This window comes from Larus michahellis, chromosome 11, assembly GCF_964199755.1.
Source record: "Larus michahellis chromosome 11, bLarMic1.1, whole genome shotgun sequence".
Classification (NCBI taxonomy): Eukaryota; Metazoa; Chordata; class Aves; order Charadriiformes; family Laridae; genus Larus; species Larus michahellis.
Genome location: NC_133906.1, coordinates 11,676,799 through 11,698,330, shown reverse-complemented (window position 1 = coordinate 11,698,330; position 21,532 = coordinate 11,676,799). Strand labels below are relative to the sequence as shown.

Genomic DNA, 21,532 nt, shown 5'->3' with positions numbered 1-21,532 from the left:
CTGAGCTGATACTGATATTGGCAAGACGTTTCTTGGTAGCAGTTATACTTGTGCGTGCATGTGTGCTGCGTAGTCGAATAACTGTGATATTTGGAGATCAGGTGTCAAAAAAGTCTAAGTGAAACTGGGTTTGTACTCAGAGCAGTGTGAGTACCTGTGAACGCAGGTGTCTTTAGAGGGGAATTTTCTTTGCAGTTACTGATGAACAAAGAGGCAGCCGTGTATATAAAGGTGCATACGTACATGCAAAAGGGACACGGGACACTTGCAGAAAAACCCAAACTGACATGTTTTGCTTTAATTTCAGTCTAGAGCAGGATTTGTCTGAGTGTCATCTGTTTTCCTGTGTAATCCAGGACATGACAGGAGGCTGGAATTGCAATCAATAACCTTCTTAGGGGTATGGGGCTAAAGGTCCACAGTGCCAGGAATATGAACAACAAAACGCTAATACCTTTTTCCATATCAACCTGTCTTAGAGCACTAAAGTGGGGAAAGAGCAAAGCTCACAGTGCAGACGAGTGGAAGATGGATGCAGTACTCCGTGTGTGTGGTACAGGCGGCTCAGGGACATCTACTCCATTATTCTCACAGATATCGTCACTGGTTTGTGGAATAGTGAAAAGAAAAACATTTTCTTCTTCGCTGTCACTCTCCACTAAATTCTGGAGATGACAGGTGCTACTACACTCCAGTCAGGAGTCTTGACACATTTCTAGTCCCACCGTTAAGAAGGATGGTCTAATGTAGATGTTAGAATATGGTAACATGGACTCTGTTTCCATTTCAGAGTGTTAGCAAACGTGGAAACGGTGCTGTCTCTTGATCCAACTAGCCGTATTTCAGTAGGTAATTATGAGCATTCGTATTCCTCTTTATTAATAAGACATGATATTTGTTCCTACTGCATGGAAATAAGATGTTGCTTCTCTGTGCAACAGAGGAGACGGTTCTGCTCCATACAGTGATTTCCTTGCCCTGCCTGCCCAGGACATAAAGACAAGGCTGGAATTTGAAATGGAAATATTGCCACCGCAGAAGGACATTTACCCAGCTGGTGCTCCCCTGGCAACAGGGAAAGCACAGGGTAAAAAGAAATACCCACCCATTCTGCATCTATGGAGGACTGTAATATTGTTTGGCTGTGTACGGTCTCGCGCAGGTCTGTTGTATCTCATAGCGTGAGCAAGGGGCACTACACGTGTGCAGAGGAGCCGCTTTCAGCTGCTCCCCTGAAAGCCTGGGCTGGCTGATGAGGCAACTCTTGCACGCAATTGATTGTGGACTATTAACCTAGGCCCAGAAATCAATATTCACTTAACACCACATTTTAACAGGCAAATGCAGTACAAAATAACAGCAGTTACACAGTGCACACATTTACACTCGGAATAAACAGGTCATGAAATAGAGCTTGGCAGAGGAGGAGGAGATTGGGCAGGCAGTGTGGGATGGACAATGACAACTTGGGTACGTGGAGAGGTACAAGGTAGCTGCAGCTTCCAGAGATTTTTGCAACTGAATGTCCCAGGGGTTTTGTGGTCAATACAACTCCAATGAGCTATACGTATTCTCTAAGTGTTACTAAGAAGGTTCGTCCTGAGTCCAGGAAAGGCCATCCTTTGCTAGTTAAGACTAAATTTACTGGGGTTTAGCACAGAAATCCATCTTTACCCACAAAACCCAAGTCAGTTGCTAGCCATGATAATGGATTATACGTACACATATATATGTTTGTTGCAAGGGGCAAAACAGAAAGGAGCAAGAGTATAAATTGTAGTATAGTGTCCTTAAACTGGAATGTTTATTGAGCTTAATTTGCAACCCACACTGGAGCGCAGACTTGTAGTCTTTAGGATGGTTCGCTGTATTCTACGCCTTGACAGGCTTGAGGAGTGGACCCACGTGAACCTCATGAAGTTCAACACGGCCAAGTGCAAGGTCATGCACCTGTGTTAGGACAACCCCTAGTATCAATATAGACTAGGGAAGGAATGGACTGAGAGCAGCCCTGCAGAAAAGGACCTGGGGGTACCGGGCAGTGAAAAATTGGACACGAACCAGCAATGTGTGTTTGCAGCCCAGAAAACCATATTGTATCCTGGGCTGCATCAAAAGAAGCATGGCCAGCAGGGCGAGGGAGGTGATTCTGCCCCTCTACTCTACTCTACCCTACCCTACCCCACCCCCCCACACCTGGAGTCCGGCGTCCACGTCTGGGGTGCCCAGTGCAAGACAGACATGGACATGTTGAATTGGGTCCAGAAGAGGGCCACAAAAATGATGAGAGGACTGGAACACCTCTCCAATGAAGAAAGGCTGAGACAGTTGGCTTGCTTCAGACTGGGGAAGAGAAGGCTCCGGGGAGACCTTATCGTGGCCTTTGAATATATAAAGGGGGATCATGAGAAAGACAAGAGACTTTTGACCAGGGTCTGTAGTGACAGGATGAAGGGTAACAGTTTTAAAGTGAAGAAGCGTAGGTTTAGACTGGCCATAAGGAAGAGATTTTTTACAATGAGGGCAGTGAGCCTCTGGCCCAGGTTGCCCAGAGAAGCTGTGGCTGCCCCATCCCTGGAGGTGTTCAAGGCCAGGTTGGACGGGGCTTGGAGCAACCTGATGTGGTGGGAGGTGTCCCTGCCCAGGGCAGGGGGTGGCACGGGATGAGCTTTAAAGGTCCCCTCCAACCCAAATTATCCTATGATTGTATGCCTGAAGAAGAGCTCCAGAAGCTGGGGTGGTAGGACACACTGTGTCAGGTCCCTCTCTGCAGTGAGAAACTGAACCCTGCACAAGTTCTGACAGAACTCAGACCTTTGTTTTAACATATTGCACTGGAATATTAGCCTGACTGTTACTCAAAATGCTAACATGGCAGAAGCGATACAATGGTGGGCACTGTATCTGCAGAGCTCGGTGCAAACTGACTGGGGGAAAGTGGGGTGAAAGTTGGGGGGAGGATTTAAGTGACTGCTGTTCTGGGTTAAGGCTGTTCCATTCCTCTTTCTCTGGAAGCCGCCTGTTTCCCAAAGGTAAATCAGTAGTGGGAGGTGCCTGGAGTAGTGGGAGATGCCTGGATATGGAATTTGATTAATAATATGGGAAGGAAAGATGCCATTTACCCAAGTTAATGTGGGCTCAGCAACAGGGGCAGGAACAGAGTCAGAGACGGCCAAGAAACAGCAGCTCCAGAATATACAGAGGAGGCCATGGGCATACTGCTGTGTTCGGACATGTCTCGCTGTGTCTTCCCTTCAGCCACCTAGGAAATGACAAGGAGGAATGAATCCCAGTTAGACACATTTATGCTCAAATGCCTGGCTGCAGAGCCTCCAGTTCTGAGCACTAATGTGGGACCGTAGGAAACTCCTGTGGTCTCCTGTCTCCGCTTGTCTGCGGGAGGAATAGCTCGAGGTAAAGTGGGCCAGGGCTCTGCATGCACGTCGCATCCCTTGCTTTCATGTCCAAAATCAAACATTTCCAGATCCAAGGTTTTTCAACTACTAGGCCACTTGACTTGCTGATTTGTGAAGGGAACAAAGCAATGCATACCTGGGACATTTCTGAAGCAAGAGCTGTGCTGGCACTGTCTCCTTGGAAGCTTAGGGAAGATGAATAAAATAAGTCTTCCTGTCTTTCTAGAGCTGTCTGCTTCAGGTGCATTTGAGACCAAATGGTATTTTCTGCAAACAGAAGGAAAGCAGGAGTCTTATTGTGCTTTTGTTGTGCACACCTTGGAGTCCAGCGAACAGAAGTCTAGGGAAGCTATTTTAGGAAATGCACTCACAAGCTGTATGGCTTTGATTTAGAAAATACATATTCTCTGTTCAGTGAATGGCTTACTAGCTCGTGGGTTTACTTGTGAGGTCGAGCAGACTGCAAAGCCAATTTGCCAATTTGAGGATCTTTGGGTCCCTCTGGGGGGGGACTTTTTTGTAAGGGACAGGTATGTTATATCTCAGATGGGATGTTTAGGTTGAAGGTGTATCTGAAATGCTGGATGCAAGGTTTTTCGATACAGCAGGAGGGAGGCTTAAATATTAATCATTTATCTAATGATGCTGGTTTCTCTGATATCCTTTGGAAGCTTTTACAAACATAAAATATTTAAATCTTATTAAGGTCTGTTGCTAAAATGCTAGGGAGATAAAAGAAATACAGACTCAGGATTACATGGTTGCATGTAACAGGATTTTTGTAACTGCAGTGCTGCTGAATCGAGTAACCTCTGTCAGAAGCTACTTATCTTGACTAAGTGAGGGCCAAGGGCAAGCACAGGAAAGGAGGGAACCCAGACCCATAATCCTGGTGCACTGATGTGGTTACAGCAACCTATGGATACCGCATATCTGACCTCCCCACGTGGTGGGGGTTTTTTGCAACCCCTTCATTTGAATGCTGTTTGGAAATAGCTTCATGGTGTTTGGATAAACAAAAGCGTTGCCAAAAGATACAGAAACAGTTCCGAGAGCAGATGCAGACCGGTCCCATAGGTTGGACAGGAGATCATGGGGACGCTGCAGAAGACAGAACTATACACAAGAGCAATGCAATGTAGGATGTTGAAATCAACAGGATTTGAATTTCCCCGTGCTGAGCTGTTTCTCTGTTTCTGTGATAGGACTGATGCTTACCAAGGCATTTGTTGTTCTCAAACATGCCGAGTATCTGGTCACACTTCTCCTTCTGGTTGCCACTGCTCTCACATGTGCACCACAGGGAGATCTCCACGCTGGAGTTACTGACGTAGTTGGGTGTCATGGGTGTGCCTGTCCCAAGCCCCCAGAAACTGCAGTCAGGATTCACGTCACCAAATGAAAGCAGCCTCATGTGTCCTGTTATACTAAAGGGAATGCTGCCCTGGGGGCAGGTGCCTTCCGTTGGGAGCCCCTGCAGGTGACCCAGGCCTGGTGAATCTACGTGAAGTCTGCTGGGCTGTGAGGACGTGTGGAGGTTGCTACCCCTGACTCGGGCAATCCGGTGGGGAGCTGTACCGATAACTGAAGCTGCTGCAAGTGTTGGATTGAAAGGTGTGAAGCATCAGCCGGGACTGGCACATGGCACCAGTACTGGCACATGGCAGCAAAAGCTGCTCTTCTCGTGTAGCTGGACATGCTGCACGGCCAAATGCCTTTTACCAAACGCTGCAGACCTGTAGTGCGCCACGCAGCCAGAGTTCATTTAGCACAAAAATAGCGAAGACATCTGGAAAAGCAGAAGGCACAGTCTGGACTTAAAGTTTCTGAGATATTGCTCCTCTTTGCAGCCGCTCTGCAAAAGTACTAGCAGGCTGACAGCGAATGCCTAAAACCAAAGATGACCTCCCTTCTAACAGCTGGTGGTGCCGTGTTCTGGTTGGCTCTGAGAAGATGGTGTGTGCAACACTAACAAACCATCAGGAGTCAAATCATCGGGGAATGTCCTGTCTAGTCCCTGTGACGGGATGTGACTCCTGCAGGAGGAATGACTTGGTCCCTGCAGGCCCTGGTGGCCAGGCCTTCAGAGCACTTTGCGCCAGCTGATGGTGCAGGCAGGTGCTCAGAAATGTCAGGCAGGTGCTGCTGGTTTGACAGCATAGGATGGGACAAAGGAGAGCAATAAATGCCATGGAAGAGCTCTCTTTGGGCTGCATTTACCTCGGAACCAAGAGGGAGCACTAGCGTCAATTAGACTAAGGCATACTCATTGGTAGACTGAGCGCTGTCTCCTGCAGGAGAGCAGAGTGGGTCCTTCACACCATCAGAGTGTGCCTGCAAGTTTGTGGCCTGAAATCATCCTCCCTGTATGTTGCTGTGGGTATCACTTACCGATCATCCCCATGTAAGCCTGCAGGCACGCAGCGTGGTTGTGCTGCGAGCAACCATCTGGAGATGTGTCTGCAGGTTGACAATTCTGCTGGAAGTCAGCCAGCCGGGATCTGTGGGAAGGAAAAGGAGACTATCAGTGTCTATGTTGTTCTCTTCTCTTGGCTAATGTCCACTGCTGCTGGACCTACTTGCAAATATGGTCTTCTAAGCAGGAGTCCAGAAGCCAGAGGCAGTTGGGCTTGGTGTTATACTGGAAGGAACAATCGGGAACAATAGTTTTCCGGCGTCGTTCTCCACAAAGTTCATCTTGACATGGACAGAATAGAATCCTTTTGGTGAAATCCTCAGGGACTTTCTCAAAGAAATTCCTTAGCCCTCTGTGGCATTTGCGGCGGTCACACGTGTCCTCGCTTCCTGCTCCCCTGGTGCAGATGGAGGCGTAGTCTGTGCGCAGACGAACACACTTCTTGCTCAGGTTACAGACGTGAGTTGCTTTCAGGCATGGATTTGTTGCATCTCCTGCTAACTGTGAGCCTGTAAAGCCAAAAGAAACCCAGAAACAATGAAGCAAGTCTCCAGAAGAGATTCTGTGTGGAAATAAGAGTAGCCCTTACTTGATGGGCAGATTGGGAAATCAAAAAGAACAAAGCAAGTTAGTCCTGCTTTGTGCCTGTAGTGTGATGGTGCAGTTACCCTAGTTACAAAATCGTATTTTTATTGGTTCGTGTTGGGGTGTTTGTTTCAGAGAATGCATCATTGTGGGTTATTCAGATCCATGGCTATGTTTACACTTGGTGGGGGGGGACAAATTTAGGCAAGTATCCAGAGTAAGCATCCGTCTGATTTAAGGGACCATTACCCCAAATCGGTCGTCTTAATAATTTTCAGCCCCTGAAAAGATAAGAAACGGCAGCATTATGTCATGTAACCATTACAGTCCTTACCTGATAACAGAGCTGCCAGTTTATTATAATCTGTCTTCCAGTGTTCTTCACTTGCTGGATTCTCATAGGGAGAGGTCTCCAAATTGAAATAACCTAGGTGAGATACAAGATACCTTATGCAGTGGGAGAAATGCGTTGTGACCAGTATTTCTTTGGGTTTTTAATTGATTTTTTTCTTATTTGTGCCTGGGTGTTTCCTCAGGCTGGAGTTCAGAGATGCTCTGTCTTGCTCCAAGCCAAATGCCAAGGATGGTTCTGCTGGAGACGCAAAGGTATTACTGTGTAAAAACAGCATTACATTTCGCCATCAGATTTCCTGTCTGGAGTTTGGTCTGTGTTGCCATTTGGGTTTTTCAGGCTCAGCACTAGTAGGAGATGGGCAGCACGGGTGGCCTTTAGTGGGAGGCCAGGTAGAAGCATCCCACCAAGGCTGGAAAGCAGCCGCGTGCTCAAGGGTGCCATTACAGCGTGTGTCACAATCACACATCTGTTTTCAGTGATGGACAGACGTGACCATTTAGATGCGATTTTCACAGCAGTCTCCCCTCACAGCACTAAATCTGTCTCAGAGTAGCTATCTTTGTTTCTTAGGGTCCCCAGTGTATTTGAAGGGCTGGTCCCAGAACAGAGCAGTTTTCTCTGCTTATCAGACAGACCAGTAATGACTCTTCCACACCGGGAGAGGTGGTTCCAGAGTGGTACCTGCAGGGCGGGGAAGTGGCCTTTTGCAGTTGTTTTCAGAGGGGGGCAGGGCCGAGCCTTACTAGTACCTTGTAAATTCATATTATTTCATCTCACCATCTGTCACGCTGGAGTGAACGGTCCAGAAAATGCGTAAGCAGTGCTCCTGTCTCTTCATGCGCCGGTGACACCTGCAGTGCAGCAAAGAGCTGTTCCCGAGGTCCAGTTCCGCGTTCAGACACCTGACCCTGCTGTCATGGTCCAGGGGAAGGAGGCGAGTCTTGGCCAGGGCGCAGTTTTCCAGGATCCGGTAGGTTGCGTTGCAGGTAGAGTCGGAGAGGCACTGCTGTTCTGCTGCGATGCAGTCGCTCCTTGGCAGAGCCAGGAGGTGTCCTGCTCGAGTAGGGAAAAGACCGTTAGGATTACAGTCGCAATGAATGCCACACGGGCACCTCGTCATTGTCCTGTGGGCGTCCTGTGTGCAGCAAGGGCTCCTCTCAAGAGGCAGAACTGGTTGGGGTCTTTCATATGGAGTAGTAAGGAACAAGAGCCGTCTCCATTTAGAAACAAAAGGATGAGTATCAACGTATGAAAGAGGGAAGAAAAGGTTAAAGAAAAGTCTCAAAAATAATTTTGGTTAATAAAACCTTTTTTTATCACCCTTAACTCTTTCACCTTGGCCAGGATCAGGGATGGCTCTGTATTTTATGGAGTAGCAAATCCCTGTGGAAACCTTGGCGTTGCTGAGGCTGGCTCTGAAGAAGCTCTACTATCTGGGTAATGAAAACCGCAGCACAATAAGCACATAGCAACACCGTACTGCGTGCTGTGAGTCAGTGCTGCTGCCATTGCTAAAGTATATGCTGGTCATTAAGAGATGTACTGAGAAAGCCATTTGCAGGGTGTAAAAACAACTACTTTACTGAGCTTGGAAACTTAAGAGTAAGAATGTGGGGGTTTTGCATAATAGAAGAAATCCTTAACATAAGATGCAAGTAGTTTTGTATAGAAGTGTTGGCACGCAACCAATTTAAGAATATAGAACCCAGCCCCTGAAATCCCTGCCAAAAATGCTAGGATGTAGGCTTGGCCTGCCAGCTTTCATCTGTTGGTTGATTATGAACTCTTGACTATATCTGTGTGTGTGTGTGTATATTTGTGTAACACATGCATTGATTATATATACACACACACATACATATGCACCACCTTATATGGAAGTATTAAATAATCTCAATTTAACAATATAATCTTTAAAACTAGACTTTTTTTTCAGCTTTTTAAAATTTTTATATGGACTGTTGTCTCCTAGGGATAATACTGGGGTGATACCTAGCATTATGTTGGCACAGGTGGGTGAATTCAGTCTGTAATCTTTCTTCATTTCTGTAGTATATGAATCTGTGTTTACAGTACAAGTACAATGAAGACCTGGAAAAAGACTGTTTGCTAATAAAATTTATATATAGGCTAGTATGGTTCTTCCCTTCAGGACAATATTGTTTGGCTGGTTTTAGGAAATGACTGTGCTGAGCCTTACAACTACTCTAATGTTCTTTGGGTACGTGATCTTACCTGCCGTTCTCTTGTTCAGCAGGTGCAGTAGTACTATTTAGTAGTAGTGTTTCAGTCTGCCTTTACTACGGATTAGAGGAAAAAAGTCTTGGTACAGCTCGTATTACCTGGTGTACTGTCTTCACCATCTAATTTGTTCTCTCACTTCTTTCACTTTTGCTGGTTCATCAGTTTATTTGCTGTAAGTAGTAGGCTGCATAATTCTATGCTCGGCTGCTTCTCAAACTTTCTACTTTTCCTACAGCCCAGTAATACTATCTAGATGCCTCTGTCGCACTTGTACAAATTTCTTTGCTTTTCTAGCAACTTATTGTACTTTGTTGTTCATCTGGCTGTTACGTAAAGACTAGATGACTTTGTAAGCTCCCTGTAAAACAATCTCTCATCAGAAGTGCTTTGTACTCAGCACAGTGGGTTTTGGTTAGGCATTACACCTAGGCACAACCTTAGTGAACATCAGCGAACTGATCTACCCCACCAGGACAGACCAAAGTACCATCTCCCCCAGCACCCCATCTCCAACGGTGGCTTGCAGCAGCTGCCGTAGGAAGTTCATAACAGGATGGGATGTATTTTCCCAGCCTTAAGAATTCTGCTCAGCAAGCACCTGAGCTTGAAGTGGCATTTTTAAAACTTTAAAATGATATGGTAATTGCCAGGCTAGAGCAGAGCTGGGTGTTAATGGATGGACTGTGTTTATACCACAGGTTTGTACCAGACGCTTCAGGTGAAGCTGCTGTAAGCCTCATTTAAAACAGTCCTCCTCTACAGACATCACTTAATAGCTATGCATTGTCTTAAACCCTAATAGTGACATGTTGTTTCGTTTTCTAAACCCTTTAGTATTCCAGATAATAATTTGAAAGAATGAGAAAGCTAATTCTTTCCTAGACCTATGGTCTAGGTTGCCGAATGTGTTAAGTGGCAGTCTGTTCTGTAGTTAAAAAAAAAAAGAAAAAAGTTAAAACGTAATAATCAATTCATAGACTATGATATTTATACCTTAGGAAAAAAGGGATAGGTATTACAATACCCCTTTATTCTCCTTTTCGCTCCATGTCCTGCCATGTATATATGTATTATTTTGCTGCCCCCGGTGCACCATGCTACTGAGAGGACAATTGCAGAAGGGAAACCTTTCCTTTATTAAGCACAGTTAGCAAAGAAGCATTAGTATTTGGACACGGGAAATCTATTGTAATCATGCGCCTGCAAGTGCTACTGAGGTCTCGGTGCAACAGCCCGTTTTTATAGCAGTCGTGATATTCAGCAGCCGCAGCTTTTTCTGAACGTGCAGCACTGACATCGCGAAGCCGGGACTAGGAGCGCTTCGGGCAGTGCCGTCGTTTCTGTATTTCTAGTCACATCAGCCATGACGACCGCCCAAGAGATGAACGGGAAAGAGGAGTCATTTCTCTCCTCGAGGCAGCGCGGAACGAACCGCGGCATCTCGGAGGGGCCCCGTGATGGTCCCCGCGAACCGAGCCGCCCCCGGCCTGGAGCGGCTCCGAGCGGGACGCGCGGGCACCGGCCCCGGCCCGCGGGGAGGCAGCGAGAGGGGCAGGAGGGCTCCGCTCGGAGGGTCCCGCCGGCGCTGAGCCCGTTTACGCCCCGTCTGCCGCGGCCAGGGCTCAGCCCCGGGCTCTTGCCCCCCTCCCCCCTGGAGCGGCCGCCCGGGGCAGCCGGAGCCGGTGACGGGAGAGACGGGCACCGGCCAGCAGCGGGGGGCACCGTCCCGCCGCCCCCCCGGGGCCGCCCTGCCCCGCCGAGCTCCCCGCCCGCCCCGTCCGCCGCCCCGCGCCGCGGGCGCTGTTACCGGCTCGGGAGAGGAGCAGCCCCAGGAGCAGGGCGAGCCCCATGATGATGGAGATGGAGCCGGCGCCGGCCGTCGGTCGCTCCGCGCTCTGGGGTCGCAGCCCGCTCACATGCTGCTGCCGCCGCCTCGGCCCGGCGCCGTCTGCCCGGCACCGTCTTCCCGGCCCCGCATGGCACAGCACGGCACGGCCCGCCCCGTCCAGGTGCGGGCGGCGAGCGCCGCCCCGCGGCCCGGCCCGGCCCGGCTCCTCCGGGCCCGGCTCGGGGGGGAGCGCGGGGGCTGGTGGCGAGGGGGCCCGGTGGGGCTGCCGGGGCCGGGAGAGCGGCCGGGCGGGGCAGGGACGCGGCCCCCGTCGAGGCTTGCGGGGCGGTTTGTAAGGGGCCGTGTGACCGGGGCCGTGGGGAGTTTCGATAGTTCGTTTTCTGTTGGTTTACGGACTTCTGGTCGTTGGTCTGTCGATTCCCGGGATACCGGTGCGGAGCGCGGAGCTGTGATCACCCGGCGAGGAGAAGCCGCGGGGGCGCTTCTGTAAAAGACAGTGAGGCTCAAACAGCAGGAGCGTTCTTGAGAGGGACAGACACCGACTGGCTTTTAATAAATTCCTTTGGCGCTTCTTTGGTCTGCAGGAGGGATGAGAGAGCTTCTGGCTCCTTCCTGGGCACTTTCTTGGGAAGGGTCTTATTCCACTCTCTCGGGTGTTGCTGGCCATGCCTTGGTTGATCTGTTTGTATCCACGCCGAGGGTGGCATTTCTGAGCACCTACACGGCGTTTAGGCAGCCATGCTGCCTTTTGAACAGATCCTTCCTTTTAGTTTGCATCCTGAGCTCGAATTAGCCAATGTGAAAAAGCAACAGTCCAACATGGGCACGTCAAATGGTAGTATATGAAAATGGGGCAAACCTTTTGTCTGTCGGTTGTTTGCACAAGCAGGGACTGACCCCATCTGCCCGAAAAGCCCAACAGGAAGGGTAATAATTGTGCAGACACATCGAGCGTTCGGAGTCCAATTCAGTGGTGGCCCCCTCTTGAAACAGATTAGTCCTGCTGCTTACTGTGGGGAGCTGCTGTGAGAGAATTCTTCTGAATGTGAACAAGTTGTCCACAAACACTGCAGGCTCTTAACCGCAGGCTTAAGGAGGAGAGAGAAATCTTTCTCACCATGGCTCGAAGTCTAATCAAAGTCTAAGAGTTGGAGGAGCTTAAGGAAAATGGTGGACGGGACAGAGTCTTTTTAACTTTGTAGTGAATTGCTTGCAGTTACCATACCGGGGGAGGAAACAGAGCAGTTAAGTTGAAGAAAAACTGCGAGCAAAGAGGTTTACTTATAAAGACAACATGTGAAAAAAAACCCAAGTGGTGGCGTGGTCCTGCGAACTTCTCTGTGTTTTTATGGAAAATGATAAGAATAAACAAATGGATCTGCAAGTTTTTATTCATGATCCAGATTATAACTGTGGCACAGCAGAGACCTGTTTGGATGATGTATGGCTGGAATATTAATACAGTAGTGTGAACCTGTGAGGAATAACAGGCAGGAGAAGAGGAGATGTTGCCGTCTCCGTCATGGATTTGTATACTTGCTTTGAGACTGTAGGAAGATCTTTCCTAAGCAACGTGAGTGATCGTTAAAGGGAAGAAAACGGGACACTACATTTATGTTGCAGGCTGCCTGGCAGTGAAACCAAGCAGAACCACCCAGTGCAGGGCAGTGGGAGATGACAGCTGCCCAGATGTGCCTCGTTACAGGAGCGCCAGGGGTACAGGAAGCTTGTGGAATGTGTTACTGATTTTCTTGGTACAGAAGATGGTGGCAGCCACAGGAGGCGAAGCTCCACTAGACCTGGGTGTAGCTGACAGATACAGCTTTTTGAGAAAACAAATGTAAAGGGCAATTTGGATGGCAGTGGTTGTCAATCTGTGGTCTTTAGTCTGTTGTTTCTATTTTGGTGGTTTTACGCTTCTCCTAAGCAAAGACAGATTTCAGTAAACTCAGTGAATTGATAGCTAGCATCTCACAGGAGAAAAGCCTGGAGAAGGGAAAATGGTGTGTGTGCCTTGAGAAAGGGAAGAGTATAAACCATTAGTCTTAATTTCAAGCTCTAGGAAAATTCTGGAATGCATAAACAATCTGTTAGTGTGTGGAAAACAAAAGGCTTGCTATTTGTCTCCCAGATGGATTTGTCAAGGACCAATACAATTTCTTCTACAATAGGATAACAACTTTTGTGGGGAGGGAGATCACATGTACTGGGGATCTTTAAGAACAGCTGTAGGTGGGTCAGTCCAGCTTGGTACGAGAGAACAGTTTAGAAGATCTTTCAAGTTCCTTTCCAGACTGTTTTTCTGATTCTGCGCTCATAAGTCTCCACCCAAAGCCCACCGAAATGATTCATTAACTCAGCTTTGAATTATGCTCTGCAGCAGTTAAAAAAGCAAAAGGGAAGTTCCTCCTCCCGTGTTAAAGCTGAGTGCTGTAGCAGTGTTTTCAGGTTGCCTTGGCAAATGGGCCGAGTAGAGGAACCCCAAACTAACGTCTGGTGAAGGGTTGGCCAGTTCACTACACTTTACTCGTCACAGCCTATGACTGCAGTGGAACGGTCCCTTTCTTGATTTTGCATGCTTATATGTATCTTTGCCTGGACCCGTGACATACGAGGTTATTTGGTTATTCCCCCCTCCCCACGCAGACGCAGGGCAGCACTGTAACCTCATTACAGGTCTCAGAGAGTTGGATAATTACCAGTCTCTCACGACCAGAGCTTTCATCACTCTTTCCATTTGAAATTGTATAGGCCAGCTCTGACCTAAGGGGGTCATCTTCCAGTGTTGTATAATATCTCAGGAATCAGTTTCTCTAATTCCATGCAAGGTCCAGGCCTTTGACCTTCTCAGACAGCTGCAGAAAGAGTGATCAACTCTGATCTGATTTCCTCAGCTTTTAGCACCGGTTCCAAAGGTTATGTTACCTTTGTTGCTCTTTGCAGGTCCATCTATGTCCTGGCTGATTCGGGGTTAGTGATGTCAGCAGGTCCTGTGATGAAACAGATGTGTGACTAAGGCTCACAGTAAGTAAATTCTTGTCATATCTTTGCCAATATTTTGTTTTACCCAAAATTGCAGTGTTAACCTTGTGCATCAAGGTTGCATGGGGATTAAACACACCTTGTTCCTTTCCTTTTTTTCTTGGCAGATTTGTCCATAGCATCTTGTTGACACCTCCTGCAGTAAGCACCATTCCATTCATAAGGCTAAGCAGTACTGGGGCAGTCTATCATCACTTAAACACAAGCTCGAGAGAACCGTTACCATTTACACGCTTGGCCTTGAGGCACAGAGTTGCCCACACTCATCAAGGGAGTCAATTTGCATGCAAATTCTTTGAGTCCAGAGCTACACAGTCACATTCACGTGATCACACTCTTTTCCTAGTGTCTGAAGAGTTTGCTCCTCAGCAATTGGTTGGAGGGTGTCATCCCTGCACTATATGAGCGATGGGCTGTCACTTCAAACAAGCTGAGGAGAACATTCAGTAGTCTGTCATGGTCAAGTAGGCAATCCATTGCCTTACAGAACCAGAGCCAATGTTATTACAGAGCTGCAGTTCCTTTCTACCGAATCCCATGAAGACAGAACTTGTGCTCCGACTCCAGAGTGAACCATCTTCCCCTGCTTTTATTCTTGTAGGTAAATGCTGCTCTTCCTGGTGTGCATTGAGATTGGAGAGGACAGCTGCATGCAAGGTGATCAGGCATCAGGTTTGCATTGCCTGTTCCATCATTGTTATTTTGTCCTCATGGAGATTTTGTGGTTTTGACTGAGAATCATCAGCCAAAGAGAGGAACTGCTTCTACAGCAGTCGTAGGACCTCTCTCTCCATCCCGGTATACTACAGGCAGCGTGAGCAGTGTAGCTTTGGACATGTCCTCCCCTCACTGCCCCACCTTCCCCCCTGGAATACTGCCTTACTTTACTTTTCATTTTTGTTTTATCATTCACAAGTCTGGGTCCTCTGGTCCTTGCAGCGCAGATTACAATCCAACTGCCTCTAATACAAAATACTAGCACCAAACCTCATGTTCTTGAAATTCACTGGAGCTATCGCAGTTCATCTTCGTATCGCTTTCAGGCTGTGAAGGACTTGATGCAGTGCATGAAAGTTTTCCTCTAATACGTTAAGAACTAATTCAGCAGGTTCGGACACGTGTCAGGCCATGTCTATGTTATGTCATCGTAGATTGTGTGTGCGAAGGATGCGGGATTCTCTGTGAAACAAGACATCCATTCACCATCCTGGTGCTGTTTCCTCATTAGTTGTTCCTCTCCTTGGTGGCAGGAAGATCCCTTCAGTACCTGCAGGAGGATAATTTCCTCTCCTGTTCAAATCAACAGCAATGAACAGTCCTTTCCATTACTGGGGAGCCCTTTGGAACAAACCGAGAGCAGAAATCACTGGTATCTCTCTGAAATGACTGTGTATCACTGTATTAAAGCAAGTAGCAGTTCCAGTGATGTGCTAGGCATTTCTTCTCTCCATCTGCGACTGCTACAGCCAGTGAAGAGTGGGTTTGACCAAGCAAGTATTTTGTTTGCAGTATGTGCTGAGTTACTTAGTTGTACCTTGTTTTGAATATTAGTAATCTTATGAAGATTATAGCACACTGATGCTTCTGCTGCTTTTTTCAGGCTTTGATCACTGCAACCCTTCTTGAGGCAAAGCCAGAGCATGTCACTGTGCAATGCCGAAGATGCTGAGGCTCTGAGAGCTGATCCTGGGCTGTTTGTAGGGACACTATCGGAGCAGCGCTGCAGAAGGCAGCACGGAGGAGGGCTGTGCAAACACTATGCTGCCTGGGCTAATATTTACAGCGCCACACTCTGCTCTTTGCGGGCCTGGAGACAGACAGCAGACACTCACAGCTCATATTAACACCTGTACACTACAGAAATATTAACCCAATGCAAACAGCCCCGCAGAAGTTAATGTCTATATTCATAGAAAACCAAATAAAAACCTCTCTCATTTCCTAGCATGTGTGCTAGTGCCCCATAGACCTTTGGCTGCTCATTGCCAAAGAAGGTTCAGGGGTTTGACATCCATAGCAGCTGCCCAGTTTTCTGCTTCAGTACCTGTGGTATTTGGCCACTTCTGGCTCAGATGATAGTTTTATTCTTTTATTCCTATGAATAAAGCATTCAAAGCTGCTCTTGTATTTTAGCCTCAGTGTGGTTCACAGCAGGAAGATCAGAGACATTTAAGTATCTGTCTGGATAAGTACAAAGTCATATAGCTTAATGGATAGACTGTATCTTTGGGGAGAATAACTGTCTGTAAGTTACCCTACAGGAAAAAGGAACTAGTAAATTTACGATGATAATAATTCAGGGTGAGCAATTGACATGCTGAACAACAGAGCTTCAATCCAGTGGGACTTTGAGAAACGAGAGGACTGAGACTACAGGCACCGTGTGAATTTTTGGAAGGAGAGTGGAGTTCTGTCCCAGGGCAGTGACCCCAAGCCTCTGTTCTGGCTGGTGACTGACTGGGTGAGGAGCAGCCCTGCTGAAAGGACCTGGAAGTTGCTGTGGATACCAGTAAGCTCTGATCCTGAATGAGACAACCCACACACCACACTATGAGGAAGAACATGGACAAAGACTGCAGGAAGTCATTCCCGTCTACTTAGCAGTGGTGTGGCCACTGCTGTGCGTGGTTCCCTACCCTGAAGTTCAAGAGGGATGTGGAGGAACTAGAGACACTCCAGTGGAGTGCTACCAAGGTGGTAGCATGTGACCTACGAACAGGTTAACAGAGCAGGGCTTGTTTGCTTGGCAAAGAGGAGTTTCAGAAGTGATCTATTATCAACCTATAGCTACCTGAAGGTGAGTTGCAAAGGCAACAAACACAAACTCATGTTGGCAGTGTCAGATGATACAAGAAGTGATGATAGCCACAGTTTCTAGCTTGGGTTGTTCAGGATGAATACTATGAAAAACTTTTTCACTAAGAAGCTGGTGCTGCAGTGCTAGAACAGGTTATCCAAAGATGTATTGGTGTCTGTATCCAAGCTTGTAGAAAAAGCCACAGCTGACTTGCTCTTGTGTTGGTGGTAGTACTGCCTATCACACAGGTTCTGGATTAGAGACTCTAAATCCCTTCACACGAACTCATCAGGGTAACGGTTAGTATGCACGTGCTCGAATGACAGATTCAGATGCAACCCAAGTCATGAGCAGCTCAGAAGAAAAATTATTTGTAAAAGGAAAGCCAAAATATTTCTTCAAGAGAAGAAATGAGGAGCTCCTTAGAACAGCACTGCTATACTACCTTAAGTCTAATTTTTTTCAGAAACAAAACCAGACAAAGTAAGTAGCTTTAACAATGCACTACAGTAGATTTTGGTTCAAAGACATTTAAGCGATGCACTGCGAGCACATTTTTCTGATCCTGGTATATCCACAATGCATATTGTCAGAGCAGCTACCCGCTCACTCCTTGTCTCAAGCGAAGCTCGGTTAGTATGCAGGACAGTGGATCTGGCAGTGGCGAGACAGACCTGGGGTAGCAACTGTTCAGAGGCGTGTACTATATTGAACATGATAAAAGACAGAAAAATAACGGAACTGAAAACAAGATTTTACTGTTCCTGTAGGTTGGCAGGGTACGTCAACAGGTATGAGGGCAATCAAGTTACAGAACATATATTAGATTATTTCCCCGTGATTCAGTAGCAGCCCTACAGCTGCTTTCCACACTGAAATGGACTGGGTTTCCATTCATTCAAGCCATGAGATGGGGGACCCCAAGGCGCATTAGTGGTCCCGCTACCTTTCAGTGCTGCGGAAGACAGTACAGGAGGCAGCAGGCTCCAGCTGCTTGCGGTATGTTTGTATTTTAATCACTCCTGTACGTTTTCTCCTCTTTGCTTGTAAAAGAGATGGGCACATGGCAGGGCAGCAGCGCAGGGGCTGTTTACTTTACATCTTATCAGCAGCATTAGTTGCTTTAGAGTCTACCAGGAAAGACCCAGGTACGAGCCGCTCCCACATGGCAGGACTTTGGACCACAGCATAGAGCTGCTGTGTCCAGATGGACACGGCTTTCTCTACTAGTTCTGCCCCTGGCAACAAGGTTTCTAGGATTTCCAATTTCTTTGTCCTCAGAAAAATCCCTCTCTTCCCTCCTATTCCTGCTGTTCTTTTTAAGCATCCAACAAAGTACTTGCCTTAAGAGCTATCAGCAAGATACTATTGGCAGTGCAGGAGGACACCTCACTGTGCTCAGAGAGGTTTTAACTAAGGTTTTTATACAGAGGTGAAGGTCGGTCAGTGTAAATGTGAGGGGAAACTCCATGTGCCATAGAGAGTGTGCTCCAGAGCACTAAGGCTGTTTGGCTAATCAGTGAGAAGGTAAGGCTTGCCTCTGAGATTTTGCATGCAAGCCAAATGGGTAAGGCTGTCCATTTTTTATAGTAGCAGTAGGTAGCGCTGTTGTGGTGTTGTCTTTTTTTATTTTAACTAGACCATACTGAAGGGAAGCTGTGACAATAGCTGAGGCACCATCGCAGGTATGCTGATGCATCTCTTTTACCCCAGCAACGTAGGTAATTTGTGATAAATGTGGAAGATGTCATGAGCCTTACAAGGAGCGGCTGAGGGAGCTGGGACTGTTCAGTCAGGAGAAAAGGGGAGTCCTTATCGCTCTCCACAACTACTTGAAAGGAGATTGTAGTGAGGAGGCGTCGGCCTCTTCTCCCAAGGAACAGGCAATAGGACAAGAGGAAACGGCCTTGAGTTGCACCAGGGGAGGTTTAGACTGGGTATTAGGAAAAATTTTTACACTGAAAGGGTTATCAAGCACTGGAACAGGCTGCCCAGGCAAGTAGTAGAATCATCGTCCCCGGAGGTATTTAAAAGATGGGTAGGCGTAGTGCTTAGAGCTACGGTTTAGTGGTGTCAGTGTTAGGTTGATGGTTGTACTCGATCTGAAAGGCCTCTTCCAATTCTACGATTCTATGTTCTAGCCAGAACCCCAGTGCCCTGCGCAGGGGTAGGCGCGGGGCTGGGGAGGCAGGAGAGCTGGAGTGACACAAAGGAGGACAGAACTGTCCCTTCTCAAACATGCGTACACAGGGGCCGCCGTGCACCCACCTAATGCCCTGGGGTGAACAAAAATCCCCTCATGCGGGCAGAAGGCGGCCCGGGAACGTGAGCTATTCTGCAGGGTGAACAAAAACATGAGCTATTCTGCCGGGCTCTGCAGTTTCTGTTTGTGCCACCTCTCGGGACAGACCTGCCCTAATCCCCTTCTCCTAGTAGTGAGATGTGCTGGGCAGGCGATTGGTCGCACCAGGCCGTGGCCGCGGTCCCTGGTGCAACTGCCGCAGTTGTCACCGGTGCGTCCCCGCACAGAGCCCACAGCGGCGGCCGCCAGAGGGCGCTCGGGGCGGTGCGAGAGGAGCGCTCCGATTGGGCCGCCACCAACGTCACTCGGGGACAGCGAGCCTATCAGGAGGCCCCGGCCCGCCGCGGGGCGGGGCGTCCCGCAGGACCTTCTTCCGCGCCTGCAGCGCCTCCCGGCAGTGCCCTGGCGCTGGCTGCCCCCGCCCCGGGCCGGGCCGTGGGGGATGAGCTCCTCCCTCAGGGGAGGTGGAAGCAGATTGACATTGTGGGCTACCAGGCTGTTCCTTCAGCAAGTTCCCCAGGTGAGGCAGTTCTGGGTCTGTTCACTCTCCTGCAGCCCTTCTGCTTCAGTTGCAGGTGTTACTGGGGAGAAGGACCCAAAATGTCACTCGAAGCATTCCCTTTCGTTTTGAATGAGCTAAAAGCAACTTCACTGCCCTTTTGTATCCCCCTGGAAGGATGTGAGGGGAGAGGAGGACGGCTTACTGCCAGATGAGAGGGGTTTAAGAAGGTTTCTAGTCACTCGCGAGTGCTGTGCTTTGCTCTCAGGGCTGCCTGGCAGACTGTTTCATCCTCATACTCCAAACAAGTACAAGAAATAAAGCTGCTGCTCTTGGGACGTGCAGATCAAGCTGCGGAGACGAGCTCTGCACGTCTGGGACCCTTCTAGCAGGTATCCTGCTCAAGTTGGACAAGGACTTCTGGAAGATACTTCTGTGCCTTGTCCTAGGTGCCCATTCAGTCAAACATAAGGCAGATGCCCTTTGAGGGAAGGGAGAATGGGGGAAGTGTAGCCATGTTAATCGTAGACCTCTCCAAACCTGAGGATCCTCCTCTGGGCTCTCATGTGACACTGGCTGTCACACTTCTGTTCTCAGGCAGCCCGAGCATATTGACCAAACTTAGCCTGCGCAGTGGGCGTCTTGTGAGACTTTGGACCTTGGGCCTCTTTAGCGGAGAGCTTAAGACATTGTCCTGATGCCTGCCAGCTCTTCTGAGCCCTACTTCCCTCTCTGCAGTGTTCAGCACCAATTCTGCCATCCTGCCAGCTGCTTTCTGAGACTGGAGAATAAAGTGCAGAGTCTCCTGTGCTTGCACAGTCTCCCATCTCTGTCCTGTCAGTGCTGTGGGGGCTGGAGTCTGACACGCTCTGGGACACGCCGACCCAAGCTATAGGCATCTGCTATCCTGATGTCCACCTAGCAGGTGTTCTGCTGCGGCATAGAGGGAGGGGACCTTACCACCCCATTTCAGAGACACAGCCCTGCTTGTAATGGCATCAGGGAACTCGATGCTGTTTCTTGCCTGGGCTGATGAATAAGAGGGCTGGCTGCTCTCTTTGGATCCGCAGCATGCTCCAGCGACTCGCAACCTCAAGAAACCCTGCCAGGAGGAGCCGTGGAGGGGCCAGTATGTCTGAGCCCAGCTAGATTTAAGAGTCATCAGACCCAGTGAGCCTGAAAATACCACATTTTTCTAAGCACTTTCTATGCTTTTGTTGTGTGTATCTTTGCCAAATATTCTTACCTTGTTACTGTTTAACTGCCCTAGTCACCAGCTCACAGTTCTTGTTATCACCATGTTGCCTTTTGCTCACTAAACCCCAACACACAGTAGGAGAAAAGCACACAGGTTTGTTAAAACATACAGTGGTGTATCTGAATGGAATTTTGGAGCTATTGAAGAAAAGGGCCACATTAAAGTAGATCAATTGTATGGACTTCAGATCAAGTACATTTCTGTTTGTAGAATAAATGGCTTGAATTTCTTCAATAAGCTGTAGAGCACTGGCTTAGTAATGTTACTTTCCCTGTGCTTGTCCTAATTTATGTAGGGGATTCTCAGGGTGAGTAACTTTTTCTCAGTTACCTGGACTGATCCTAAAGTTAGCAGATTCTAGGATGTGGTATGGGATCAGTTTCGTTGATCAAGATTTTTCTCTACATTGTCTGGGAAGGAGGGCAAAAATAACTCATGATTTTGAGTCTTTGAGAGGTGTGAAGCTGGATCTTGTATTGAACTTGGCTGTAGTCAGCTAGCACGTATGTTGTCTTATGTCGTGGTCAGGCACAGAAAGGGATGTGCCTCTCTTGATCAGGCTCTCCCAGAGACTCTGTGGAGTTTCTGGGGAACACAGTAAGCAAAAAGATCTGCAAAGGAGGCAGGGGCAGGCACTTTACTCAGCGCTGACCACGCTGATTCTGTGGATTTAAATTTTCTCATTTTCTGAATTTACTCTTGCTTGTGCTTGTTGTGCTTTTCTGAGCAAAGGTATGTGATTTGTGGAAGATACAGTCATGACATGCAA

At 48.2% G+C, this 21,532-nt stretch overlaps 1 protein-coding gene across 1 annotated transcript; it reads right to left on the bottom strand.

Annotated features, from left to right (window-relative positions):
- Positions 1-2,403: 2,403 nt before the first annotated feature.
- On the bottom strand, positions 2,404-10,951 carry GFRA3 (GDNF family receptor alpha 3). The gene is made up of 8 exons (XM_074604396.1): positions 10,824-10,951; positions 7,550-7,825; positions 6,752-6,844; positions 5,996-6,341; positions 5,808-5,917; positions 4,635-4,769; positions 3,553-3,683; positions 2,404-3,262 (listed from the first exon to the last, which is right to left on the bottom strand). The coding sequence occupies exons 1-8, from the start codon at positions 10,864-10,866 to the stop codon at positions 3,128-3,130; spliced, it is 1,269 nt and encodes a 422-aa protein (XP_074460497.1). The 5' UTR covers positions 10,867-10,951; the 3' UTR covers positions 2,404-3,127.
- Between the last annotated feature and the right edge of the window lie 10,581 nt (positions 10,952-21,532).

Bases quoted from the DNA above. Each gene is read 5' to 3' on its own strand.
- GFRA3 (XM_074604396.1), bottom strand. From the start codon at position 10,866: ATGGGGCTCGCCCTGCTCCTGGGGCTGCTCCTCTCCCGAGCCG. The intron at 6,845-7,549 runs GTGAGATGAAAT...TATCTCACCTAG, and splicing joins TCACTCCAGCGTGACAGATG to GTTATTTCAATTTGGAGACC. The intron at 6,342-6,751 runs GTAAGGACTGTA...TTGGCTTTACAG, and splicing joins ACTGGCAGCTCTGTTATCAG to GCTCACAGTTAGCAGGAGAT.